Source organism: Symphodus melops (assembly GCF_947650265.1).
Source record: "Symphodus melops genome assembly, chromosome: 1".
NCBI lineage: Eukaryota > Metazoa > Chordata > Actinopteri > Labriformes > Labridae > Symphodus > Symphodus melops.
Window position 1 is genome coordinate 54,130,433 of NC_136691.1, and position 27,945 is coordinate 54,158,377.

Sequence of the window (27,945 nt, forward strand, 5' to 3'; positions counted from 1 at the left end):
CATCATAGTGCGGTGTGATAATGAGAAAACCGATTTGAATCACTTGACATGTTGAAGGTGGATGGAAAAAAACTTACATCCGTGTGGGAGGAGGTCGGTGTAAACAGGAGACACGCGGACGATGATGATGATGATGATCATAGATGATGACGATGATGATGATGATGGTTGCCTCCACCTTGGGGGAGGATCCGTGAACGTAACGCAGCGCAAACTCACGCTCGCTTTGCATTCATTCGTTCTTCCTCCTTCTGCAGAAGCTGCAGCTCCAGCGTTCATGCAGCCGCAGTCGAGAGATGCTTCACACATGTAACCTGTGCTGGAGATAAAAAGCTGATATTCTGTGGACGATTTTTATTTTTCCTTTTTACTGAATCCGTCGTTGTGAGAAAAAACAAACCCCGAGGATGAACAGTATGAAACATGTGCCCGGTCGGGTGAAAAGCAGACGAACTGAGGCCAACCTGGGAGCCGAGAGGGAGCATTTTGACAAACAGCAGGTAATTTTATGACACATTTAATTATCACTGTGGGATGAAGAGTTTAGTCAGGCCTGCTGTGGTGTCTGTAGATATGTCTGCGTTTGTAAACGGAGCCTACCTACCGCATAGGCCAAATATCCACCTGACTAATTGAACCGGTGTTTCGCTGTAACGAGTGACCCTGTTAACTGGTGACTTTCTGCTGTGGTCGTCGAACTTCAAGACTCCCCCGTTTCAAACAAAAAAAAGTCTTTGTGTGAGGCTATTTGCTTAGTTTTAGCATTGTAATGTCAAAATATAGCTTGGCTACTCATGTGGTTTGTCTTCGATGACAAAAATAAACAGGTAGGCATAGATGATCGCGCTTTTCGGTGTTATAGTAACTATGGCAACCAAAGTCGAATTCGGCGGAAAGTCACCATTTAGCAGGGTCGCCAGTTAAAGCGAAACACCTGGTGGGAAAATTGTTTAAAGCTCCTCTGATGAACTTTTTTTTTTGGTGCTTTTTATGAATTATGGCGCCCCAGGTGGACAACGAGGTTGCCTTTTTTTTGGGTCTGTTTGCTGTTTTTGTCATGTGTTTGTAGTTTGTTTTCTAGTGACGTTATCAGTCATATATGACACTCAATAAAAATCATTGACATGAAATATATATATTTAAAAAGGCTGTTTTCTTATGGCATTGTCTGACACTTGCCTCGTGGCTGGCGTTTTCAACATAGATTGATAATAATCACCCTGGCTGATGGTGGTGTTTGTTTTTGTAGGCCATAAGGAGGGAACAGTATTAATTGGAGTCGTAATGAGGTCAAAAAAAAAAAAAAAAAACTCCCCTCAGGAGCCTTAATGTGTGATTTTAAAAAGCTTAAAATGAGGAGAAAATGGTTAATCATAGAGACCAAATGTTGCTAAAATGTTTGATTCCAAGAGATCGAGCTATTTAAAGTGTAACACCGTCAATCCTGTATATTCACCCCATTCATTCCTCACTGGAGTGTGTCCATGTGTGTCATGCTGATCAAGTCCTTCCTGTTTGACCACCTTTTTCTTAAACCTCTTTTTGTTGGATAAAGAGCTTTCATTTTGTGATTGTTACCCTTTTGGTGTACTATCAAATGTCATTCAGTCAGCCTTTAAATATGTGAACAAAAGGAATGAGGATCATGGAGGAGGTGCTGTGCTGTGCTTTTTTTTGTTTTGTTTTTTGGCATTTTTCCTCACTGCAGTCATTCAAGTAAATTATGCGCTTTGACCTCCAATAATAGAGGAGATACAGGCTTTAAGATTGACTGGATTGTTGAGGGAAGGCTTGAATCTGTTGAAGACGATCAGCCTGTCTCGGAGCTTCAGTTTCAAATGAAGCACACTTTCTCACACACACACACACACACACACACACACACACACACACACACGACACACCCCACTTTGACTTGGAAACCTGAAACTCAGACGAGGTTGAGTAACTAAACAAACTGTTAAACAGCTGCCTTGGAGTTCACACACACACTTTCATTATTTTGTTATCTAAGAACGGCCGAGCTTTCGCATCACTTACTTTCGTATTTGTTTTTGAAGCGAGTGAAAAGAAGTGGATCTGTGGTGTTCAAACCCTGAGTCTCTGTCCTGTTTTTAAAACTAGAACAGTAAATGGCTAATCATTGTTGCCTCAATAGTTCCCATGCTGTGTGACGAATGTTTCACAGGGCATTTTGTGTGTCAACTAGTTGGATCAGCTGCTCTGGGTGGTTGTTCTTGTTAATATGACTGATTGGTGCAGTTTGCTCAGCTGGATGTTCTCACTGGGAAACATTCAAATCAAGTGTGCAGTGTAAGGACGAATCCTGGCATCTGATTGGCTACTGTCAAACAGTAGAGCAGAAGCTTTATTGTTCGGCCTCCTGGTCAGCATATGACTATAGTGTTAATCTGTGGGGTGTGATCTTATTTCCAATCTGTCAATAATATGTAGTTATTTATTTATTATTGGCCGTGACGTCAAGTTCAAGTTGCGAAATTGAAAAAAAAAAAAAGGTGTATCTGTTTAAAGGAAGAATGTGTGACTTTTTGATCCAGTAAATGAGCTCCAGCATGAAACCAAAACAAACTGCTGTTTGGCGACACCTCCGCTATTCTGAAGCCTCCGCTTTCCTCCAGCGACACGCCTCCGACGACCTCTCCAGTCGCCCTCGCATCAAGGAGCGATCGAATGGTTAAGCACCTTTTAAAGCGCTAGCGTTGAGAAACTCGTTCTTAGCTGCCTGCGTGTTGTTGTTGCGTTAGCATGCTAATGTTAGCACACTTTAGTTAGCTTGTAGCTCCACATTGCATGTAAACTGACACAGTATGATCGTGAAGAACACTTATATGACATTCAAATAAGCAGTGAGTATGTTCTTCTTTTCTCAGCGTAAACACGAGCCTGACATCAACACAGCCAGCGAGACTTCTCGCTCATTGTAGACAGTCACGACTCGACTAGTCTCTCTCTTGAATCGAAAATAATGTCCTTTTTTTCCACATCTAGATAGGTAGTTTGAGTTTAATTTGACAGAATTAATGTGATGTGAAAACACGACCATTAAAACCAAACACCCATCCAATAGATCTAGATGCTGGTGGGCGACGATAGCCTACAGGGTCAGTGCGTGGCCCCAAGTACAGAAGCTAAAGTCCTTGAAAGTGGACAGCCCGGGTTTGAATCCTACATGTTATTCCCCGTTTTCTGACTCTTTCCTCTGTCCTGTCTTTAAATAAACCCCCCCAACAAGCCTTTAAAAATGTATGTTTTTTTTTTTTTTTAAAACAATTTCTATCTCTTAAATCATCTCACTTTTTATTGAGATAAAGTTGCGAGTGCTCATGTTGAAAAGATTGCAGGGCAGTTCTTTTGATACAGTAGTGTCTGTATTTTTACTGAAGTAAAGTATGCATATTTTGAGAGTATTCTAGTAGATGTGGAGACCTCCTGCAGGATCTCACTGCAATAAGTATGGAGGAGTTAAACCTGCTGATTAAAACAGCTAACATGCGTCTTGTTGAAAAAGGAAATCTTCCATTAATTATTATAAACTGCAATTTATTTATTTTTTTTACTGGACTGCGGTTTGTTATTTCTGGTAGTTTGGCAAAACTGCTGATTCATTCAGCAGGCTGACTGAACTTCTCTCTCTCTCTCTCTCTCTCTCTCCCCCCCTCTCCTGTGCTCGCTGCTCTTTACATCGACCTCGATACCAAGGTGAAGCGTTCCACACAGCGTCGTGTGTGTGTGTGTGTGTGTGTGTGTGTGTGTGTGTGTAGTGTTTGCTCTCCCTCGCTCATGTTGCCTGAGAGAGCGCCCATGAGAGATGGAGGGGGGATGGGAGCACTGGAGGGTAAACACAGAAAGCTACTGAGTGTGGGAGTGGACGGTGAATTAAAAGCACTCTGCCTGTGATCGTTTAACCGGCTAATAAAGAGACTGTTGTTTTAACACTTTATTAAAAAAAAGTTTTACACATCTTTCTGCCTCCAACAGCACCACACCTTCATGGATTACATTTGTTTTAGAGTCACACTTTAACTTAAAGTCCACGTGTAATTCCCGTGCATTATTTACACAACATGTTCTCATGATGTCCTCGTATTTTCACTGAAAATAAACGCCCATCAAAGATGCTATCGCAGCATAATCACGCTCCAGTGTGCATTTTTGTGCCCTGGCTCCTAATTATGAACATCATGTGGATCACAAGCTAACTGACGGCCCCTTTAATTGGGCCAACAAGCAATCTGGTGACTGGTGACTGTTAATCTTCTGTTGAGTATTCCCCTTAAATATCAGAATGAAATCAGACATCCAAAGTGATGCACCACTTTAGAAGAAGAAAAGACCAGAATATGTGAAGCTAGCGGTCGTTTACCCTGATCTATGTTCAATCTGAACCTTGACAGCTCAAACTTTGTTTTTTGTTTTGAGTTTATCGTCTCTCTACCTGAAGGTTTGGGGTTCGATCCCCAACTCCTGCAGTGACATGATGTGTCACTTTTGGAGCGTTTTCACATCAGGTGCGATTTGTTTCATATCGTATCTGAGCCAGTTGCTCGCATTAGAAATGTTGTTCTGTACCAGAGTACATTTGCGTATATTCACAGTCTGATTCAGCACGTGGCGGCATGCACATAATTGGTTTGCAAATCCGCCATATACAGAAGAAGAAGTAACCATGGCAACCACTCATGAGTCCATCCTACTAGCTGTGGGTGTGTTTGTAGTTTCTGAAGCGACCCGCTTTCTGCATCCACATGTAACCGTGCAGCTCAGAGGATGACGCGCAGATGCAACAGTTTTTTTTAACGTGACAGAATTACATCATATCGTGACGACTTCCTTGTTTGAGTCTGGTTCGGTTCACACTGACTGATCGAATAAACCGGACATTGAGGGGGTCCATCATACTCTGATCCCGGTCCCGGATGTGAAACCACTCTTAACCTCTCGCTCCTGCTGCTTCATGGTCGGCGTGTGAACGTGGTTAATAATACTGACGGACACTTTACTGAGCTCAGTGATTGAATTTATGGTTTATTCCATTTAGCATTTTTTGTCATGGAGAAATGAATCCCAGGAACATGAACAAGCTTTGCAAACATCTCATTTAGCATGTCAGTAGGTGTATTAATGTTGTAGCTGTTGACTTATTTGTCCGCCGTTCAACAGGTCGTCTTAGCTAAGCCAAGTGTTCAAATAAATATGTCATATTTAAGTGTGTTTGTTGATTTAGCTTGTGCGTGTCATACACTTTGGTAGCATCTTTAGCATTAAGTCAGCTAGCATCATCTCAGGATCGTTCACCTGCAAAACAGACGAGGAATGTCTCTGCTATAAATATTACATCTCATGTGTGTTGTGTCCTTCCTGATTGTGAAACAGTTTTATATGGATGCTCAACAGTTTTCTATAAATTGCTTGGGATGTTGGAGCGGATACAAGAGAGGCGAGAGCGCCACAAATAGAATTTAATAAAGTAAGAAAATAACCGAGGGACAACCTGTGGTGTTCAAAGAGAAGCCGATGTGGAAGTGCAAAAAAAACAAAAACAAACTGTGGTTCCTTGATGCTCTACTTGAAGAATCTCGATCTGGTCCAGTATTAAAGTGATTTTTTTTTTTTTTTCATTTAGTTTTTTTTTTACACCAGAAAGGACATGTTTACTACAGCCTGGAACAAAAATATGGTTTTGGTATAAATAGCTAATATTTTATTGGTTCACCATGTCATCTTATGTTTAAAGTTGCATGTTAAGGGGCATGACAGAGTTGGCTGACAGATTGGTGTTGTAGTTGTTTATCAGATGTCTTGATGCTCGTTATCCTTTTATCTAGATTAATAAAAAATAAAAAAAAAGGTGGAGAAAGTGTTTCTGCAGTCGTAGGGCTTTGAAATGCCTCCTCAGAAACCAACACTGAGACTACGTCCATGTTTTAAAACATCTGAGTGCAAACATTTGATTTTGTAAATAAAGATGAAATAGTTGTGAAGGTTGAATGAAATACTTGTAAAAGTCTTGAGTCACTCGACAGACCTACACTGTAGGAACTTTGACTCTTTTTTTTTTTTTTAATTTTACATACTTCCCTTAATTGATGGAATTGTTGGCTTTCTTCTTTGTGCTATATGTAGCTGCTTCACCTTATGTGTTTGTGAGCCGCGGCGGTTAAGTCTGTTTGCGTCCTTGTCGGCCAGATCCCCTGCAGCAGTCTGTTGAATTAAGCTGATAAGGAGCTGCAATAAGTGCTCTTGTCTTGGTGCATTATGTCCGACGTGAAGCAGCTCAGGTGTAGCGTTGGAGCTTCCACCTCAGCTTCAGTCACACCGGGGTTTAAAAGCACGCGGTGAAAGGCGGAGGTGACGAGGTACGCGGAGGCGTTGGGAGGTCTGGATGCAGACTGTGGAGTCAGTGTGTGGATACAGTAATGCTCGCTGGCAGTAGACCTTATGGCGGGCCTGAGGGATTAGTCCAGGCTTTCCCCTCCCTCTCACTTCTCCTCTCTGCTGCTCGGGGATTTACCGACGCTTGAACCAGATGCAGCATTGACTTGTCCGGCTGCCACACGGTCGACGGTGTCAGCATGTCTGAAAAGCTTCGGAGGAAATTCTCAATCTCTGTTAGTACAAACTTTTGGATTTACTTTTTGGCACACGGCACGAAGGAGACGGTATCAGAGTGTTTGTTTGACCTGTGTGTAGCTAGATGTGACACTTTGTGTTGTGTGAACGCAGAGGTTTAAAGAATTTGATCAGCGACAGTCAAAGTAAAATAATGGAAGTAACATCGAACAGGTTGAGTAGTGACATTTAGAGGATTGACCAATCTGACGAAGCACCGTATAAAACAACCTTTTACTGAGGGCTGAAACGTAAAATAATAAAATTAGCATTTTGGGTCATCTTAAAATCTTTGGCATTTATAGCTTTCTTATGAATGAATGTGACAAACATACAGTATACGTTTTCCCTTTCATACTTTCTCTCACAGGCTTCTCACAGGGTTGGTTAAAACGTGCGTGTGACAGAATACAGCTGCCTGCGTACCAGTCAGATACCTGTAGCATGTGTGGTGTCGGGGCGCCACTTGACGAAGGCGTTGGGATGATTCGAGCCTGAAGGAGAAGAGAAGTCAGAAGTTTCTCTCTGCGAGGAGTGACACATAGAATAAACATAAATGACTGCATGCATTCTGAAGTTTAACTAACAGCAACTGTTTTTTTGAACTATTCGAACTATCTACAGTGTGTTATATTTTTGGGGTTGTCGTGGTTTGAGGTTGTTTTGAGCCGGGGCCGAATGTGGTGTTTTTTGTTCTTTTTGGGCTTATTGTACCTTTTTGTCAGGGAGGGAGGGAGAGAGAGGGAGAGAGGGGGAGAGAGGGAGAGAGGGAGAGAGGGAGAGAGGGAGAGAGGGAGAGAGAGAGAGAGAGAGAGAGAGAGAGAGAGAGAGAGAGAGAGAGAGAGAGAGAGATGCAAGAAAGGTCAAAGGTCAGATTTGAACCCAGGATGCCCGCTTGGACATCTGTACGTTGGATAATGGGGCTTGGGCGGGGCTCTTCGACTCTTCTGACGTATCGAAGTTTTTACGCTGTAGGTCACACCTGAACGTTCACACAGTGAAGGCAGAGGCCGCTATCTCGATTGTTCATCAGTCTTAACTAACGTAATCCCAATCATAAACAACCACACGGTGCTGACATGACAGCAGGAGCATTTTGAGGTTAGGCGTCTTGCTCAAAGACACAGCTGCCCAACGGGGCGTGCAAACCAACCACCAGGGCTCCGGTGCCCCCGCTGGCTTTTTTTGTAGTGTTGCCAAAAAATCCCATTTGACCCCTGTGCAAACATTAGGAGTGGGATTTACACGGTAACTCAAGATGGGACAGTAAATGCATGGATAACAATAATATGAGGAAACAGCCATGCTTCGATAATTCATATATAGCAAGACAATCATATAAGGAAGTGACAGGAAGTGATCAGAGACAAAGCACAACATTGATGGAAGTTCTTAGGAGCTCTAACCAGGATAGAAACCATCTTAAAGTTCTTTATCAAACAAAACCATCATCATCATCATCCTCATTAAGGACGTAGATATCCTTTAAAGAGCTGGGTCTTTAGCTTTTTCTTAAAGGTGCAAAAGGGACTCTGCAGATTTGAGTCTGTTCCCCCACCAGGGAGGAACAGAGCAGAAAAGTGGAGTTGGCGTCTTCGTGTTGTGAAGTTGTATCAGAGCGTCGAGAGCGGGACGGCGTGTCGACCTGGATCAGACAGTTTAAGTGAGGAAGAGCCGTTTTAAATTCATGAAGTAGTGATGACACAAGCATTTTATTTTCTCAATGAAATGATTGATCATTGGCACCATTGATTTGGTAATGGCGTCATACGTGTCGGGACAATGATAAATTGCTCTGTCATGATATTTTCAACCCTTGGGGGGGATATGTTGTGTCTGTGCTTTATTAACTGTCTGCAGTATATGGTCACCTTCACTCTTCGTCTTCCTCCTCTCTGTCCTCCTCGCTCTCTCGCTCGCTCTCTCTCTCTCCCTGCGCTCTGACTTGACGGGCGTCCTGCATGTACCCAGAGCGTCTCCCCGCAGCCTTCCCTTGCTCAGCGGCCATCTGTTGAGGCCTCAGTGCCAGCCTCTGTGTGCCAGACCGCGGCCCCCATCCAACCCAATCTTCTCCCCCAGCTGTCGGCCTTCCTCCTCAGAACAAACCCCTCATTGTCACACGGGGCCTGCACGCTCGCCCAACTGCACTCGCCCTGAGTAAACGAGGAACGAGCAGTGCATGTGCGTCAGGAGCAGGCGGAGCCCTCTCTCGCTTTGAACGCCACAGAAGCCCTTCTGTGCTCGTGTATGTTTCAGTGGTTATGTTCGTGTGTGTGTGTGAACGAGGTTTCTGTTGTGCATTTAGGGGCCTCTGATATGTGATTACATTTCAAAGATGTGACGTGGGCCTGATGAACACACAATACAAAGATAATCAGGACGCTTGCAGGCGTCATTCTCCTCCTCGACCAGACGAAGAGAGGTCACGATGTTCTGATGGTTCTAAAGATGAGCAGTCTTAGATTTCTCCTGTGAGGTGTTTTATGGCGTCTTATGTTGTGCCTACAAATGCATACATTGAAATCGTAATAATATTTAGTCGTGGTTAGCGACAACTGTTAGTTGTTGTACTGAGGCTATTGTTCTCCAAGCCGACGGCCTGGGTTCTAATCAGACCTGTGGCCTCTCTCTCTCTCTCTCTCTCTCTCTCTCTCTCTCTCTCTCTCTCTCTCTCTCTCTCTCTCTCTCTCTCTCTCTCTCTCTCTCTCTCTCTCTCTCTCTCTCTCTCTCTCTCTCTCTCTCTCTCTCTCTCTCTCTCTCTCTCTCTCTCTCTCTCTCCTCTCTCTCTCTCTCTCTCTCTCTCTCTCTCTCTCTCTCTCTCTCTCTCTCTCTCTCACTCTCTTTATCACTCTCTCTCTGTGACTACACTGTCCTATCTCTACAATAAACACACACACATGAGATACGTTTCTGGCCTTGTATTACTGCTGTTCTACTTTCTCTGGCTTTATCATTAATCGACCTTGTCGTCTGTTCCTGGCGTGTGATTGTCTGATTGCTGCTGTGACTGTTTGTTTACTGATTATTTTTATTGGCTACTTTCAGTGACTCAGTTGGCTGTGAAACTGAATTTCAATTGAAACCAAGAATTCCTACCTCCAGCTTGAGCTTAGAGCCCTTTATCAGCCTGTCTGCATGACTTCATCGATAGTTTTTTTTAGATTTTATTACGTGTATCAGTAAAAAAAAAAAAAAGTTCTCACAAAACTATTTCCTGTTGTCCGTCCAGCTTCTTTGAATACTCTGAAGTTGTACCGTGACAGATTTCAGATTGCCTTTGTTTTGATATCAAAGAACAAGGGTCTCCTCTTCACTGCTGTGTGCAGCCTCTTCTTCAAATTAAAGCGACTTTCACACATGCACAAAAACTCCTGAACACCTACGGCCTGTGTGAATTACCCCCCCCCCCCCCCCGGGTGAGTATAGATCTAGATGCTCACCAGCATGAATGCAAAAACAGTCATCATACAGTAGGGGGGTCAGAATCTGTTTCTCCGTCTGCCATCTTGGAGATTTTTATGACTTCTGCAGCATCTTTGATAGTCCATGTCTCCTCTCCTGAGAGTGTGAATATCTCCGGCTGTAAGGGACGTGTTTGTGTGAAAGAGGAACGTTTCAGGGGCGTGGTTGTTTTCAAATGTTCGAGAGAGAGAGAGAGAGAGAGAGAGAGAGAGAGAGAGAGAGAGAGAGAGAGAGAGAGAGAGAGAGAGAGAGAGAGAGAGAGAGAGAGAGAGAGAGAGAGAGAGAGAGACACACACACACACACACACACACACAGAGATTTAGTGTTCAGAAACAGCAGCTGAGGTTGAAGATGTGGCTGCTGTAGCGCTTAGACTGTACGCTGGATTAATCTCTTACGTAATGCTGCTGCTGTAGCTGGTTTGTTGACATCATACAGACACATTCAGGTCAGATAGATGTGTTAAAGGAGAAATACCAACATATTTCTTTACAATAATCAACGCTGAGCATCACGGGGATTTTCTCAGATTTCCTTAACAGCACCTGTCTAAAGTTTTTATGAAAACAAACTCGATTTATTTTTAGCTGACTTCCTTCCAACAAAACACAACCCAGCACCCTTTTGAGACTCAAGGCGGGGCACACTAAACGGGGTAATTGCTCCGTCTGCCTTCAGCTTTGATCGTTATGTAATTGTTATGTTTTCAGCGAGTCGCCGATTCAGATCTCAAAGGCAACATCACTTTGCTCTGCTGAGGGTGAAGATCAGAGCAGGAGATTTAAAGCCTTAGAACAAATCTGAATGAGAAGTCAGGATCAGGGATGATGATAAAGATCAACAACCTTCAGGGATTATAGAAATATAAGATGTAGAATAACCATTTTTGAAAGTGTGTTTGGGGCTTTTTTTTGCCTTTAACAATCGTAAGAGCTCTAACCAGTTTATAAAGCATCTTAAAAGTCTTCATCAAACAAAAGCATCATCGTCATTAAGGTCGCAGGTATGCTTCAAAGAGCTGTGTCTTAAAGGTGCAAAGGGACTCTGCAGATCAAATGAAGTTTGGAAGTGGTTCTTAATGATGGTGTTTTCAAATGGATAACTTTTTTTTTTTTTTTAACAATATTTTTATTGATTTTCAGGAACAACATATAAAACACATCAACACGCACCATACAGATTGTTCAATGGAGTGCAAGCTAGTCTTTCTGCGTATACACACAAAAGAGTAAATGACAGAAAACTAAATAAATACAATAAATAAATAATACAAACAATTTAAAAAAAAAAAAAAAAAGTCATCACACCCAACAGCCATGCATCTAAATAGAATCTATAGTTGCCTTAGAAAGTCCATTTAAGGGTGTCCACACCTTCAAATTCTTGTGCTTTGCCCCTATTTACATAGGTTAGCTCAGTGGTGTCCAAACTTTTTTTCTTGCGGGCCAAAATTGTCACGTTACAATCGCTCACGGGCCATTGGGTTTTTTTGTTTGTTTTTTTTAAATATTGGAAGGAACTTTTTGTATTTTGACCTCTTCAAAAAATTATGTAAATACACAATAACTAATTGCAGTGGGAAACTGTTGTGTTCTAATTTTTTGGAAAGAATAGTCAGGCTTTTATAGGTCTCCCTCGCTAACATGAAAAAGAACGAAATATGCCATCTGATGAGGCCTGGGGCCAAAATCTTCTGATTCTTCGATTTGAAGTCAAGGGCCACAAAAAATCTACTCAAGGGCCACAAATGGCCCCCGGGCCACACTTTGGACACCCCTGGGTTAGCTTTTCTAATGTAACACACAATGCCATGTCTCTAATCCAGGACTGTGCAGAAGATACTTCAGTCTCTCTCCAAGACAGAGCGACCATCCTCCTGACCTGCAGGAGGCCAGAGTTGATCCGAGTTTTACACTTGGGAGTTAGAAGGAAAGTTATTTGGATATATCCCTAAGATACAAAGTTTTGCTAAGCAGGGTACCTGAATACCTGTGATTTTACTTAAAGTATGGACAACCATTTTCCAAAAAGCTTCCAACAAATGGATAACTATTTAAGTCAAAAGCCAGTGGAGAGAGGTCGCTGGAGGCTTCAGAATATCGGAGGTGTCGCCAAAGAGTGTTTTGGTTTAATGCTGGTGCTCAAGCGTGACATCGACTGGATCGAGCCAGAGGAGGTCTTCCAGTTTCGAGTCATTCAGGAGAACGTCCCCTTCTTTGGGGGCAGCAAAACCAAACGCCCAATCACAGTGTGGACTCGACAAACAGGAAAAGGAACACAATGCGCAGTGGCTCCTTCTTCTTTTGGAGAAGGATTTAAAGTCTGCGAGCTGACCTGTACCTTCTTTACGCCTCCACTTTTCAACCGTGGTCACATATTTTAAGTTTCTCTTTGTTTTCTGAACGTTCAGTGATACATTCTCCTTCCGTGAGTTTTGGTTTGCTTTGGTGTTTTTCTTCGATGTAGGAGAAATGAAATAAGTGTGACATAGGCAGGCTGGTGTCACACGGTGACGTGTACCTGAGCTTTATTAAAACGAGGATAGAGATCCAGACTCCAGACTGTGTGTGTGTGTGTCGCTCCTTTTCAGCCACACTCGTTCTACCTGCCGAGCCGGTTACAGAGCGGATCGCTGTGTGTCTTGTGCCTCAGGTGACATTCGCTATCTCTGTTCGACTTTTCAAAACATGCTAACTTTGGATTCACCACCTTGTGACCTGAGCTTTATCTTTCCACACAGATGATTTGAACTTTTTTTTTTTTTTTTAGGTAGGCATGAGGGTGGGCGGTTAAGTGTGTGTGTGTGTGTGTGTGTGTGTGTGTGTGTGTGTGTGTGTGTGTGTGTGTGTGTAAAAATAAAATAAAAAATGGAAATGTCAGGGACGGTACATGCTTATTGTACTCTCATCTCTGTCAACATTTCTAAATAAAAAGAATATTTAAAAAAAACCAAATGATTTGAACTGACGTGAAGAATGAAGTGTGAACAGTGCCTGAGTCTTTGTTTCTCTAATTCATTACAGTCGTTACTGTGCAGCCTGTTATCGTCTCGTTGGTTCCTGCTCTTTGTTTTAACGTCTGTTTTAAACCTTACAAGTTTACGCCTGGATGGGTGAGGAGACACTAAGACGTTGTTTTTTGTTTTTTTCTTTCAGCTGAGCAGCATCAGCAAAGCCATCAACTCCTCTGAGGCGCCTGTGAAGGAGAAACATGCACGACGTATCCTTTTTTTAAAAAACTGCTGATGATTGATGGAGCTCTTCTGATGCTTGTCATCGGTTCATGCTTTTGCATGACAACCTGTAAGCTCATTTTATATTTTAGGCCTCCTTTTGTTTCTGTTTTTCACACAGAGAAATGATCACATGACAGCAAGTTAGAGCACTTTTTATTTTTTATATTTGGTGTATTGTGTCAAGTGACAAAGCAAGGGAGACAAAGGCAGATTTACATGAAACAGGGTGATGATTAAGAGCTGGAAAAAGTAAGTTGATACGAGAGATAAAAACTTCCTGGAAAGCCACGCAATCGTTTCCTTCCATCAGCTCTTTGTTAGTGTGTGCTTCCTTAACAGAACATCAGGAATCATCCTCGGCACCCACAGGGAGAAGGGAGCCTACACGTTCTGGTCCTACGCTCTGGGCTTCCCTCTCGCCAGCAGCTCCATCCTCAGCTGGAAGTTCTGCCACGTACTGCACAAAGTCCTGCGGGACGGCCACCGCAACGTAAGACCACCACTGCCCGTGTTCACCGTCTCTGTTGCCAGGGTGATATTTGTTGAAGTTTAGGGTTGTCAAAGAGTAGACGGCAAACAGTGACCGTCGTTCAAGCTGAAGCTGGGAAAAATGACATGAAATAAATCAGTCCCTCCAGGAAGTATCAATGTCTGCAAGTCCTCCATTTTTGTGACCTCCCTGCAAAATCAGACACCTAGTGCTGCAACAGAATGTAACATTACGTCTCATCATTCATTGAACATGGCTTCAGTTCTACTTGCACAGAAAGGACATGTCCTAAAGGAACCCCCCCCCCCCCCTTTTTTTTTTTTTAGTGTAGCCGTTTGTTTCCCTGGTGAATCTGCACTGATTGTACGTTGTCACTCGAGTTATTTATTGAAGCTGTCCGCCTCCGCAGGTCCTCCAAGACTGCATGAGACATCACGGCTCTCTAGTCGAAATTGGACAACTATGGGTGAGTCATCGCATTTTTTTTTTTTTAATTTAATTTGCCGCTGCTTTATTTTAAATGTTTGACTTAAAAAGCATAAAAATGGAGCGTTGTTGTTGTTGTTGTTGTTAACTTGGATGTCCCGTTTCCTCTTCAGGAACGGCACAAATGATGCTTTAACTATTAGTATTTAAAAACTGTTTTTAAATGTCATTTTTCTCTCCCGTCTGCTCCTTGCAGAGCAACCTCCACGACAAATACGGACAGCTGGTGGGTCTTTACACCAAGCTGCTCTGCACCAAAATGGAGTTTCATGTGAAGGTGAGAGCATCCCGTCTAATGTCTGGCACCTGATGAAACGTTAAAAGGAGCCCCGTATGTTACAGCATGCTGACCTTACTGGATTAATAATACACGTCATGTCGTATACAAATGTTTACATTGCAAGACCACAGCGTTCTTCTTCTCTTGGATCCTTCTCCCCGTTTCATATTTGAACACAAGTGCAGTGTTAGTGGAGAGATCAGTGGTGGAGGAGTGCAGGCGGTCTACAGTAAGCTCGTGCAGCGGATATAAATGTCACCACCCTCTGTCACGCGCTCGACGGGACTTCTCCTGATTATTTCCTGCTGCGTTCTCACATCAGCTCAGCCGGACTTTCTGCGGGGGGAAAAAAAACTAGCAGGAATGGCTGCCAGGACAAACTCCCGATAAAGTCTGAGTGGAGAGAAATGCGGATGTTTGCGTTCACACATTCGGCTCCTCCTCAAAGTATCAGAAGCTTTTCACGAGTGTGAGAGCCTGAGTAGAGGTCAGGAGAGGAGAGAGGTGTTAGCTTTCCTGCCTCGTTTGCAAATAAGTAAGGTCAGTGTGTCTCGGTATGCAGGGTTCCTTTTTTAAAAACACGTCATGGATGAAATGAAATGAGTGAAATGTGAATGGGACGAAGCCCTGAAACCTCAAATGTGTCTCTCTGCAGCACTCAGAAATCCCACCAAACCTGGAGGTCACGGATGAAGTCCTGGAGCGCACTGCAGGAACCGATATTAATAATGTGTGAGTGTCTAAAAAAATAAATAAAAATTCTTTCAAGGTAACTGCAGCCATAAATCTCGATCTCAATCGTCAGCCTCAAGCACATCAGCTGCCCGTCGGTTTTTAATTTCACAAGGTCACATGGTCTTTTGTGTCTCACAGTGGGGCCTCTTTTCTATCTAACCGAAGGTATCGCCTTCTCTCCCGCAGGTTCCAGCTCACAGTGGAGGTGTTCGATTACTTGGACGCAGAGCTGAGGCTGGCAGAGACAGGTGAAAACAAAAACTCCTCCTCCCACCTTTTTTTTTTTTTTTTTACCTCAGCCGTCTCTTTTACAAGGAAGAGAAACCTGAGCGACAGCAGAGGGCCCGCTGCCTGCTGACATTATCTATTCATGTACAAAAGAGAGGAGGCCTTTTTAAATTCACAAGCCCGCTACAAGGAAGTTTCAACCACGTGACTTAATGTTTCATCACTTTGTTTAGTTTCCTCTCCCAGTAGGAAATGTCTGTAATCAGACCACATAGTTGATTTCCTTCAGTTTAAATGAGACGACACAGGCCTGCAGGCTCAAGGCCAAGGATCATGTTTCAACACCATTTTGCAGCTGAACTCGAAGAGGAGTAAACTTGTGGTCCAACTAGTTTTTTCTCTCAGTATGCAGAAATATTCTTTTAGTGTCATTTGCACAGATTCCTCAAAAATCTTCAAAGTTTCCCCTTAAATGTGTTCTTGAGAAAGCTCCTTGGAGAAATCTGAATCACAACCTCCCCCCCCCCCCCCCCCCCCCCCACAGTGATCCGACAGCTCAACACGTCCATCGCCATCTCCACCCTCACGTCAGGCCAGTGCCGGCTGTCTCCGCTCATCCAGGTCATCCAGGACTGCAGTCACCTCTACCACTTCACCGTCAAGCTGCTGTTCAAGCTTCACGCCTGTAAGAAACGCCTCCTGCTCGTCTGAGTGCAGGTCGAGCCTGCCAGCGCTGTGCTAGCACTTTGGATGCATGTTAACTCTGTGTCATGTCTGTGATGTCAGGTCTACCTGCCGACACTTTACAAGGACATCGTGATCGCTTCCATGACCAGTTCCACAGGTACGACACGCACACCTTTAGGCCATAACTAAATCAGCACAGGAGAGCAGACGGGATCATTTTATTGTTAAAGGAAGTGTGCAAACACAATCCAGCCTCGCCCAGTCACCACAGCACTTTAAACACATGCAAATCTTCCAATCATTGTTTTTCCTTCCCTCCTGCCTTTGTGACGCGTCGGTCTGTCTCACTGCATCAAACATTATGTGATAGCTTTTTCCATTTTCCTTTAAAAGTCCGAGTACAAAATCCCGGAGACGTTGGCTGTCATGTGAAACATGTTGTCCTTTTTGTCCCGCAGCCTTAAGACCTTCTTCAACAAAGCCAGAGACATGTTTTACTTCAAGAGGCTGATCCAGATCCCAAAGCTGCCTGATGTAAGAGCACAGAAGAAGACCCGTTTCCACCTCCTGGTCTTGTTCAGTACGGTACCCGTTTATTGGGAATTTCACCGTCAAGAGGTTCAAATGATACCAAAATAACCGATCTGTACCGTCCTGCCTTTTTAACGATCCTTCTGTTGGCGTCCCAAGTGCGTGCCGAACCAGCACTGAACGGTGGAGCTGGATGCTCTGCAGTCCATGACACAAAAGGCGCCATGTTTAAATTCAATTCAATTCAAAAAACTTTATTTGTCCCCAGGGGGAATTCAAGACATATATAAATATCCCATGGATTGCAAGAGAGTCATATTAAGGCTGTTTTTTTTTTCGTTTTTTTTTTGCGAATATCAGCGCTTAGAAATTCTTGTGTCCACATGCCGAGAACAAAGAATTGAAAACGCTTGTGTCCTCAAATCTACCGAAAACTCAAACGGGATCAGAGTTTTCTGACCCAACAGTGCTGAACAGAACCAGACCACTTGGGAGCGGGGAACATGGGGACAACTCCAGTGCTGAGTCACAGCCTCGTACTTACAAGTCTCTCTCTCTCTCCCTCTCGCTCGCTCGCTCTCATAGTCCCCTCCCAACTTCCTGCATGCGGCCTCGTTGGCGAAACACGTGAAGCCGGTGGTGGTGATTCCCGACGAGGACGAACCGGAGCAACAAGAAGACGACGATGACGACCCCGAGCCGCTCATCATGGTCAGCGACACACCAAGCGTCCAGTCGCAACCACAGGTAGGACATTCAGTCACAGAGGCCTGAAGCATCAAACTAAAGGACTCATTTTAATCATCTTGTATGTGATTTGTTTTTCTTCACAGCAGCTGGACATATTTGATCAGGCGTTTGGTCCTCCAAACGGAGGCTTCGATGACAGGTGAGTGATGCCTTCCTTCACTGTTACTTGTAGTTGTTGCTGTTCAGCGCTGCCTGTCTGAGCACATCGTGACTGTGTGTGTGTGTGTGTGTGTGTGTGTGTGTGTGTTGTCTGCAGGGATCTCCAGATTGAGAGTCTGAAGAGGGACATGGAGTTGTTGAGAGCCGAGTTGGAGAGAGTCAAAGCAGAGGTACTTTATTACGTGGTGGTGCTGCGTGTCGGACTTTGTTTGTGTGGCCCGACTATCTATGTGCTTAGGAATCTGGGTCATGTGTTGGGCGGATGTAAACGCTGCTCCTGACGTGTGGAATGTGGCGAGTAACCTCTGAAGGAGACGAGGGCGGATAGTTGGGAGTACTGATGTCACAAACTCCAAACCTTTTTTTCCGGCTCTTGCTTTGAGTCATGAGGTCTTTTTTTTTCTTTTTTTTTTTTTTTTTTGCTGTCTGTCGCTGTCTGTCATCTTTTCTTTCCTGAAAAGAGACATCAAGAAAAACATAATAGATAAATTGGGTACAACATCATAAGAGGTTTGTTTGAGGAAAAAAATATTTATGAAAGAGGAAAAAGTAACTGAACATATTAAAGGTCACACATATCACCCTGTTTTTTAAACACTAATGTCTTTAAACTCCCCAATGATGAGAAACGTCCATCTTCTCCGTCTTCTGCCTGCTCCACTTTTCAGAAAATGTGAGCTCAAACAGGTCGAGCACAAGACACAAGAGATTTTCCCTTCATGACATCACAAAGGGCAGTAGCCCCTCCCCCAGGTGGGTGACACTCCCACAGCTAGGGGTTTGTTCTGCCCTCTGAGTCTGCCTTCTCACTGTAAACAACAGTGTTTATCAATAGGGAGAAAGCCTGAGCCCTTCCAGAGAGGGGGCGTGGTCAGACACAGCTCATTTACATATTTAAAGCTACAGACACAGAAACAGCCTGTTCTGAGCAGGGCTGAAATAGAGGGGTTTATAGACATGATCAAATACAGGATCAGAGTGGATTTACAACAACACACTTCACACATGTGTTTTGGGGAGTTCTGAGACTTATTTAAGCTGAAGAGGAGGAGAATATGTGACCTTTGAGACCGGGCTTAGCAGAACAAATACTGGGGCAGCACCAGATTGTAAAGTCGTTAAATGTTCCAAAAGTCGGTGTTAAAGGGAGTCAGGGGACTCTTGTTAACTGAGTTGGCACTGACTGCAGTAGATTTTTTCCTTAATGCTGATCTGTCTCTCCCCTGTTAAAGGCTCAGCGCTACATCACACAGCTGAAATCCCAAATCAACAGCCTGGAGGCGGAGCTTGAAGAACAGCGTGCACAGAAACAACGTGCGCTCGTGGAAAACGAGCAACTGCGCATGGAGCTGGAGGCCACACGTCGCCGGAACGCAGAGCACGAGAGTGCGCAGTTCACGTTCATGGAGGCAGAAAGTGAGGCACACCTCCGTCTTACATTTATGATGACAAAATGTGGGTCGAACGCTGTACAATCTTTATTTGTGTTTGGCGTGCAGACAGAGCGCAGGCCACCGAGCAGCGCTACAATAAGCTGAAGGAGAAGCACACGGAGCTGGTGGCGAGCCACGCTGAGCTCCTGAGGAAGGTACAGACACGCCGCAGACCAGAGCACAGATGTGTGGTTTTAATTAGATGTCATCGCCCCGGCTGTGCGCTGTAACAATAAGCGTGTTCATGTGTGGACAGAGTGCAGACACTGTGAAGATGCTGTCAGCCACCCAGCAGACCCAGGATGAGGTGGAGAGGACCAAACAGCAGCTGTCGTTTGAGGTCGATCGAATAAAACAGGACGCGGACATGAAGGTTTGTGAACGAACTTTTCCCTTTAACTCAAAGTTAAAAACGTCCAGGTTCTTTAATAAGCTGCTGGTTTTATTCATGCCCGATCTAAGCGGCAGCTGTAGCACTTTTTTTTTTTTTAACTTCTGCAGCAGGCATCGAAAACACGACAGACAAACAAAAGACGTCAGAAATGTGAAAACAGACGCAGCTCATGTTAAACACTGACGTATTCAAAGCACACAGAGCTTCACAGGCTGAAAACATCATTTAGAGGAAACCAAGTGGAAATGGGTACCGGTTAAATAAATAACAATGAATAATCAAGATGAAATAAAAAGTGAATAATCGTAGGTTGTCAATGGCAACGGGGATAAAAAAAAAAAAAAAAAAAAAAAGCTCTTGCACCCCTCGTTTTCGTCCCTGGTGTTTTGTACTGTAAAAAGCATCCAAAGAGTTTTGTTTAAAATGGTGTGCGTGTGTGCGTGTGTGTGTGTGTGTGTTGCAGTTGGAGGAGCAGAAGTTTGAGATGGAAAAGCTGAGGAGAGAGTTGGATGAGAAGATGGCAGAGGTGATGCGCATCCGAGCGACTCTGCAGAGCAGCGAGAAGGTGAGCGCTGTGCGCGGCTGCTTCACAACGACGCGTCTGCAACATTCAAGATCAGCTGACGCACCTCCAGCCTTCCTCTCTGTGGAGGCTTCAGGCGCGTCACACATTTCCGGATGGACGTTTTCTTTGACACTTAATGCCATCTGCCTCTTCTGGCTTCCCTCGTCTCTCTCTCTCTCTCTCTCTCTCTCTCTCTCTCTCTCTGTTTGTCTCTCTGCCAGACTTCGGAGCAAGTGAACAGCTCGCTGACGTCTCTGCAGGCGGAGAAGGAGCGTCTGATGCGCTCCGTGAGCGAGAAGGAGGCTGAGCTGTCCTCTCTGCGGCAGGCCGCGCAGGTGCAGCAGTCGTCACTCCTGCAGGAGCGGGAGAGGAGCAGCAGGGAGGTTGGCGAGCTGCAGGGAAAACTGCAGGAGAAGGTCAGTCGGGACGGTGGAGCCCAGCTCAGCAGTATGAGCGGCTCTGTTCTGCTGCGTGCATTCATTTACATTCAGCAGAATGTGTAGTCTGCCTCCTCAAGATAGAGAAATACAATCATCACAAGGGGTGACTGTGCACTTAGCTGGACTGCAGTGCTCTGATAGTTTCAAGGCAACACGAGATGATGCATTCATTCATTCATCTGCTCTCATTTTGGAAAACGTGCTTTGACAAATCTTCCATCTGATTCCACTGTGACAGATTATTTTATACATGTACATTATCTCACACGACATGGCTGCAGGACGCTCTGTGTGCTCTGCAGGAGAAGCAGCCAGCAGTGCAATCTTGACTGATTCATCCGGACATGAACTGAAGAGCTGTGAAGCGCTCAGCTCGGCCTACGTAAACTGTGTTTATAAAGGAAAACCTCCGTAGTTGAAACGTGTCGATTTGTTTATAAGGAATTAGACGAGTACGGTGAAAGTATTTCCTGCTCTCTCGTTTCTTCATTTCACCTGAATTGGAAAAGTGATGAAGCTTTAAGTCCGACACAATTTGTGTATTTGTTGTACCGTCAAACTGAAATTGTAAAGATGTGTTTGGTGAGACTTTCCGAGGCAGATGTTTTCAGTGTTGTTGTTGTTTTTCTGCGTACATGTAGTCGAGTCAGGAGGAGCAGCTAAAGCAGAAGCTCCTGGAGGAGCAGTTCGCTCTGCTGCAGGGAACCATCGCCGAGGCTGAAAACATCATCCAGGATGCTGCAGCTAAGCTGGATGATCCTCTCCACGTCCGCTGCACCAGCTCTCCAGGTCCGACCGCCGCTGAACCGCCGCACAGCAGAGAAAGACTCTTCATTTTTTTTCATTCTGCAGACTTAAACAAAGCTTACTTTTTTTTTTTTTTTTTTTATCCTCTGTTTGTCCTCATAACGCAGATTACCTCATAAGTCGGGCGGAGGCCACACTGGGCTCCATAGACAAAGTGAAAAAGGGTCATGCAGATTATCTGAGTAACACGAGGGGTAAGTTTGCTCTGACTTCGACTTCATCCTGCTCACTGTTTAAAAAAAAAGCTGCTTTTGTGTCCTTCTAGTTTATTTAAAGGTTCAAACAAAGGTAAAACTGATGCAGATGTGATGAAGGATTCAAAATCAAGAGACGAAAACGATACAAGGAAAAAAAAAGAGAAAAGCAAATAACACACATAAAAAGCAGCCTCGTCATGATACAAAATGGAAAAAAAACCCACTTCCTGCACGTGTTTACTCTCAGTATTAATCCTCTCTCAGATGTTATCAGTCTGCTCTGTTGTAATTATTATAATGTGGCATCATGCTCTCTCTCTGTATGTGTTTGCTCTGGTAACCAGATGCTGGAGGGCTGCTCAGGGCTCTGACCCAGTTCTCCCACTTGGCTGCGGATACAATCATCAACGGCAGCGCCACTGCACACATGGCGCCCACTGACCAAGCAGACCGTAAGAGATACCTCAGATTACGCTCTCGGCATTTCACCTGTCATTTGTGTTTTTATCTCCAAGGACATTTGTCCACGTGTGAGGTTTTATTTTTTGACTGCTCTGTGACCCCCTGCAGGACTGACGGAGAACTGCAGAGGCTGTGCCACTGAAAGTCTGCAGTTCTTCAAAGATCTGAAGGCCAAGTCCTCCCTCCAGAGGGCAGACCCGGCCTCCATCCGCCTCGTTGTTCAAAAGATCCTGCACCTGGGCCAGGTGGGAGACACGACTATGAAAATCAGTGTTCAGCTTTAATTAAACAGACTTGAAGCTTTGTGTTTTTATTTTCTGAATCTGTTTAAAAGTGTGTTTTTCTGGCAGCTACAGCAGGACGTTTGTGTCAGATAAAAATACTATTACAAACACCGCCCTCATAGTCGATCTGTGGTTTAGTGCCAGAACTGAGCTGCTCTTCTCGTCTGTGCATAAACCTAACTGTGGCTTAGCTCCAAACAAAGAGACAGATGCTGCACAGTGCTTTAGATCGAGCTCCTATTTTAAATGCTTCCTTTCCTTCCTGGCTCAGTGACATAACTGTCTGTCAGCGTTTGTTTGTTTAAAGGACATTTGAGACCTTCAGTGTTTGTTTTTAAAGCTCCTGCGACGACTCTTTATCTGGTTATGCAACAGACTGAGATGAATAGTTGTGATGATTTTACAAACGCAAACAAGACCGGCGGCGGCGACAACGCTGAATATTTGTATGTTGTAGTTTTTGCCACACGGTGTCAGACGGATGTTCTGCCCTGTGAAGACGCAGCTTCTTTACATTTTTACACTGCAGACACTTTTTTTTTTGCTGTCAGAAAACTCGACTTTGAAATGCAAAAGGACAAAATCAGGACAGAGAAAAGACGCACCGCTTTGTGTCCACGGCGGGGGGAGGAGGGGGAGAGGGGGGGGGGGGGGTCAAAAAAGAAGGACAAGTTCCTCACAGCAGCTTTACGAGTTTGTTTCCAAAACGGGCAACGCTGAATGTCGACTCTTCCTCTGGCTTGGACTCGGCTCAGTGGGTGTTAAACATGAACACTGATGCACAAACTGTCTTTTAATCTCTCTCTAAAAAAAAAAGGAAAGATTCATTAAATGTTTTATTTGTCATGTTGAAAATCTTCACTTTTTCTTTGCATTGACTTGAGACCGGCGGTAGACAGGTTTGATTTGTTGAAGTTGGCGTTTTGTTTCAGTTCCAGCAGCCACTGAGGGTCATGTGACGTGTCGGATCAATAAGTGCACAGATATCTGTAGGTGTTGCTGACACTTATCATTCTTATTTCCAGGAGCTGCGACCGAAAGGCATGGACGTTCGTCAGGACGAGCTCGGCGATCTGGTCGATAAAGAAATGGCTGCGACCTCGGCGGCTATAGAAGAGGCGGTCCGCAGGATTGATGTGAGCGCGGTGACACGACCTCGCACGAGGACTGTAAAGCACATGTACCTGCAGGAATGAACGGCTCAGCTACTGTTCCTCATAAATGTCTGTTTGTGTTCAGGAAATGATGAATCAGGCCAGAAAAGACACGTCGGGAATCAAACTGGAGGTCAATGAAAGGTTTGTTCAATCATTTTATTTCATCTTTCCTTCTCGTTGAAGTCGGGATCAAAAGTTTTATCTGTCTCTTCAAAATGATTTAACTGCTTTTACCTTCACCTGAGTGACTCTTAACTCTCTCCTGTTTCTCTTATAGAATCCTCTACAGCTGCACAGACCTGATGAAGGTACGCATGTTTAGTTTCCCCTTGTCCACACTGCACGTACTTTGAAATAACATCATAATCAACATTGTTTTTTTTGTTTTTTTTGTTCTTATCTCTTCTGTTCGGTTAGGCCATCCGCATGCTGATCATAGCGTCCACGGACCTGCAGAAGGAGATCGTCGAGGGAGGAAAGGTGAGTCGGCTCTGCTTCATTCAGAAATAAAAAAAAATATATTTTTTTTTTTAAAAACGACAACAATGTGGACTGACGGTTTTTGTAATGCTTGTGTCATGAAGGGTGCAGCATCGATGCAGGAGTTCTACGCCAGAAACTCTCGCTGGACCGAGGGGCTCATCTCTGCAGCCAAGGCTGTGGGATGGGGAGCCACGGAGATGGTGTAAGTTAAACAAGACATTACGGTTTATATCGGAGTGTGTCAGTGAGTGGACTTATACAGAGTGAAGTGAACCTCGGTCCGAGGAGTTAAAGTCGCTGCCATCAGGCTGCAGATTCCACCTGGCAGCCTGTTTTTTATCTGCTGTATTTATTAAGGATCCGGTGTCATATGTTGTGTGCTTATTGCGGGCTGCATGTGCTCTCTGTATTTCACTGCTGACTGCAAAAGAAAATGCCATCTCACAACAAATGAACTTCGTCACATGGTGTTTATTCTAAGTATGACTCGAGTCGGTGGTTCCTCAGGTCCTTGGATTGTCTCTTAAAGTCTTTGACATCCTTTCAGTCCACCATCGTTTGTTGAAGGACGCAGAGTTCTTCAAACGCATGCCAAGAATGATAAAGACGTCACTCCAGTTTTAGTATCAAGTCTCCTGAGTGATTCCTTTTCATCCAGAAAGTGTTCGTCTGTTTTTTCGGCCCTGAGTGGATTGATGTGATTTTTTTTTTTTTTTGTCTTCACCTCCTCCGTCCCCAAAGGGAGTCTGCTGATAAGGTGGTGCTGCACACCGGCAAGTACGAAGAGCTGATCGTTTGCTCCCACGAGATCGCTGCCAGCACGGCCCAGCTGGTCGCTGCGTCAAAGGTATCGTCGTCATATCCAGGAAGAAATTAAATCAGCGTCCTCTGACTTTTAATGAACCCTCATGTTGGTCTTCTGGATCGCTCTGTTTTAGCGTGGTGTCTTTTCGTGTCTCTCCTCTGCTCTCAGGTGAAGGCCGACCGGAACAGCAAGAAGCTGACGTCGCTCCAGCAGGCTTCTCGCCATGTGAATGAAATGGCGGCTAATGTGGTGGCCTCGACGAGGACGGGTCAGGAACACCTGGAGGAAAAAGGTGAGTGCAGATTATTATGCCTACTTAAATTATTTACGGGGCTGTGGCTGGCGAATTTGGTCCAGTAATGCTTTTCCCGTGCAGACACCATGGACTTCTCCGGGATGTCTCTCATCAAACTACGCAGAGAAGAAATGGAGTCACAGGTGAGACTTCATCCTTGGCCTGTGTGTGAGGTTTTATACAGAGTGTGTTGACAGTAAATCTTCCTGCTCCTCAGGTGAAGCTGCTGGAGTTAGAAAGCAGTTTGGAGAACGAGCGTCTGCGTCTGGGCGAGCTCAGGAAGAAGCACTACGAGTTGGCCGGAGTTCCTCTGGAGGAGCTTCCTGAGGGGAACGGGGACACGTCCTTGCTGGGCCATCCTGTCACCATGTCTCCAAAACCCAGCAAGCCTGCTGTCATGAGAAAACCTGCGCTGGCTCAGAAACCCAACATACTACCCAAAACCCCGGTGAGAGCAGTAACGAGCAGACCACATGTTGTTTATTAGAATCTACATGTTTCATATGAGGAAGAAGTCCAGGTACACGGTAAAGGGGGGAAAAACCCTCCTGTAAAGGGGGGAAAAACCCTCCTGTAGAGAGAGAGAGAGAGAGAGAGAGAGAGAGAGAGAGAGAGAGAGAGAGAGAGAGAGAGAGAGAGAGAGAGAGAGAGAGATGCATGAGAGGTCGTCTTTGAACCTGCTTCGAGGGGCTGCAGCCTCCGCACTGTGCATAGGACACACTAACCACGACACGAGCAGCACTCCACACGTGCCAAACAAACAAAATGTGACAAGTCTAATCAAAGTTCAGTATTAATCCAACAAAATGAAACCTCATTTAATTGCTATCAGGGAGAGGAGTCAAAATCTTCTTCTCTTAGGGGGACAATAAAGTTTCTCTTACCGTACCATATCATAACTTAAGCATCAAGAGCATCCAGCCTCGGGACCCCTCCACCAAACTCCCTCATGGAAAATCCAAACCCGACTTTATCGACATTTTTTAACCTGTTATTATCTAATGAAAAATAGTTTGGACCTCAGACGGCACAAAAAGGGACAAAACAGAGAAAAGAAACAAACATGTTTAAAAAGCCCTTCACAGACTCTCTGACAACAGCTCTGTGACCCACTTTAGGGTCCCGACCCACCCGTTGAGAACCACTTCTGCAAACACCTCTCGAACACATCACCAAGATCTGATGTGCAGACGGTTTAGGGTGGGCAGTCGGAAACGTGTCTTGAATGTGTCTTTATGCCGTGTGTGAATAATCAAAGTACGTCCTCTCTTCTTCGTGTTGCAGTTGAAGTGATGCCGAGCAGAAGAGGGAAAAAAGCTCCACTCTCGAATGTGTGACTCGACGGAGGACAAAACGCCTTTCTGTGAATGATTGTTCCTTAAGTTAAAGGCTGCATCTTCCTTTCTCTTTGTTCCTTTTTATTCTGCCAAGAAGCCTGATGGATGCCTGTAGGGGAAAACAATGTCTTTACCCCTCCTTTTTTTTTTTTTTTAAAGTTACGCTGTATGCCATCACAACAGAGTCTTTTTTTTTTTTAAATGTAAGTATGTGGGATCAAGAACAAAGAGAGGAAAGGTTAACGTTTTTACTTTGAGGATGTGTGAAATTATTTTTGTTTTTCTTCTTTATTAAAATGTAAAATTTAAATGTGCTGATTTATTTTAAAAGTCTAATAATCACAAATGAGAGCAAATCTTGTCGCTAGATTTTTCATCGAGCTTTGTACAACATCTTTGCACACTGCTTTGGGGTATTCAGCGCAGAGCACATAACATTTTTCATAATGTAAAAGGTGTTCTATTCATGTTTTATATATTATTATTATTATGATAGGAAACTAGGCAATCACATAATGTGCGTACATGTTGTTGCAAAAGTTTTAACATACCTCTTGCTTTGCCTTCATGACGAACTACGACCCGCTCATATTTCTTTTTCAACACTACAAGATTGTCTCCGAGGCCTTGCAAAGTACTGAACTCACAGCTTTGAATGAAACCTGTAAAGACGCTTAGTTTGTCTAGGCGTGTGACCATCACACACATCACAAGCATCATTTTGTTGAAGCATGAAGAACCGACGCTTGTACATAATTAATGGGTGTAGGCGTCTGTAATTATCAAGGCTTCTTTTAGGCTAAATCCGGTGACGTCAGGGTTAGTGTGCTGAATAATATGATGGTGTTTAAAGTCCTCTTTGCCTCTGGGAGCTTTTCATACAGGGTCTTAAAAATGCATCTTTTTATGTTCTATCTTTCCTCTGTTTAAAAATGTCTTTATACACTCAGATCTCTTAATATATTTTAGTAAAGATAATGGTGGTTTCTCCTTGTAAGAAGTGTAAATGTCCAACAAAAATAAACAATAAATGTTTGATTTAAAGTCTCGTGGTGTTCAAGCTGTACTTGATACTTCATTAAGGATTTTAACAAAATTAGAAGACATTTATGTTGTATGGTAATTTTTTTTTTTTAAATGTAGTTCCAAATGTTGAAGATGTTATAGACTGCTATTTTAGTTTCAAACTATTTTTTTTGTGCATTGAGGTGTTTTTGTTTGTTTTAATTTATACATGAACATAAGTACTGGTGAAGTTAAATCTTAACTTTTGAATTCAACCAAGACTTTTATTTAGATTCAAATTAATTCTAATTTAATGTAAAATGTTTTGATAAATATCTTAATAGCAAAAACTAAGTTTTTACTTTTTACTCGTTTTAAAACCGTAAATTTAGGTTGTTTTGCATAAAAGGTCATATTCGCGTTATATCACGCATGCGCAGAAGGTCTTTAAATAGCCTCGATGTGGGGAGAGATGCTGCCTTCAGGTTTAGTTGTAAATACGAATTTTGTTTTTTCACATTCGACCATCAATTCCTGATAAGTCAGTAAACATGAAACAGGACCTGTAGTTGAATTGCATCATTAACAGCAATTCAACTACTTATTC

At 43.9% G+C, this 27,945-nt stretch overlaps 1 protein-coding gene across 1 annotated transcript; it reads left to right on the forward strand.

The window, feature by feature from the left end:
• Positions 1-18: 18 nt before the first annotated feature.
• Positions 19-27,381, forward strand: hip1rb (huntingtin interacting protein 1 related b). The gene is made up of 32 exons (XM_079370051.1): positions 19-500; positions 13,249-13,312; positions 13,676-13,818; positions 14,228-14,284; positions 14,501-14,581; positions 15,240-15,316; positions 15,506-15,567; positions 16,092-16,232; positions 16,334-16,391; positions 16,693-16,768; positions 17,351-17,512; positions 17,599-17,654; positions 17,772-17,844; positions 18,907-19,090; positions 19,174-19,262; positions 19,364-19,480; positions 19,965-20,066; positions 20,288-20,482; positions 21,148-21,295; positions 21,421-21,507; positions 21,855-21,962; positions 22,081-22,217; positions 23,282-23,392; positions 23,496-23,554; positions 23,691-23,721; positions 23,831-23,893; positions 23,998-24,098; positions 24,638-24,743; positions 24,870-24,993; positions 25,078-25,139; positions 25,214-25,444; positions 26,281-27,381. The coding sequence occupies exons 1-32, from the start codon at positions 408-410 to the stop codon at positions 26,287-26,289; spliced, it is 3,207 nt and encodes a 1,068-aa protein (XP_079226177.1). The 5' UTR covers positions 19-407; the 3' UTR covers positions 26,290-27,381.
• The last annotated feature ends 564 nt before the right edge of the window (positions 27,382-27,945 follow it).

Bases quoted from the DNA above. Each gene is read 5' to 3' on its own strand.
- hip1rb (XM_079370051.1), top strand. From the start codon at position 408: ATGAACAGTATGAAACATGTGCCCGGTCGGGTGAAAAGCAGACGAACT. The intron at 16,233-16,333 runs GTAAGAAACGCC...CTGTGATGTCAG, and splicing joins GCTGTTCAAGCTTCACGCCT to GTCTACCTGCCGACACTTTA. The intron at 21,296-21,420 runs GTCCGACCGCCG...CTCATAACGCAG, and splicing joins CCGCTGCACCAGCTCTCCAG to ATTACCTCATAAGTCGGGCG.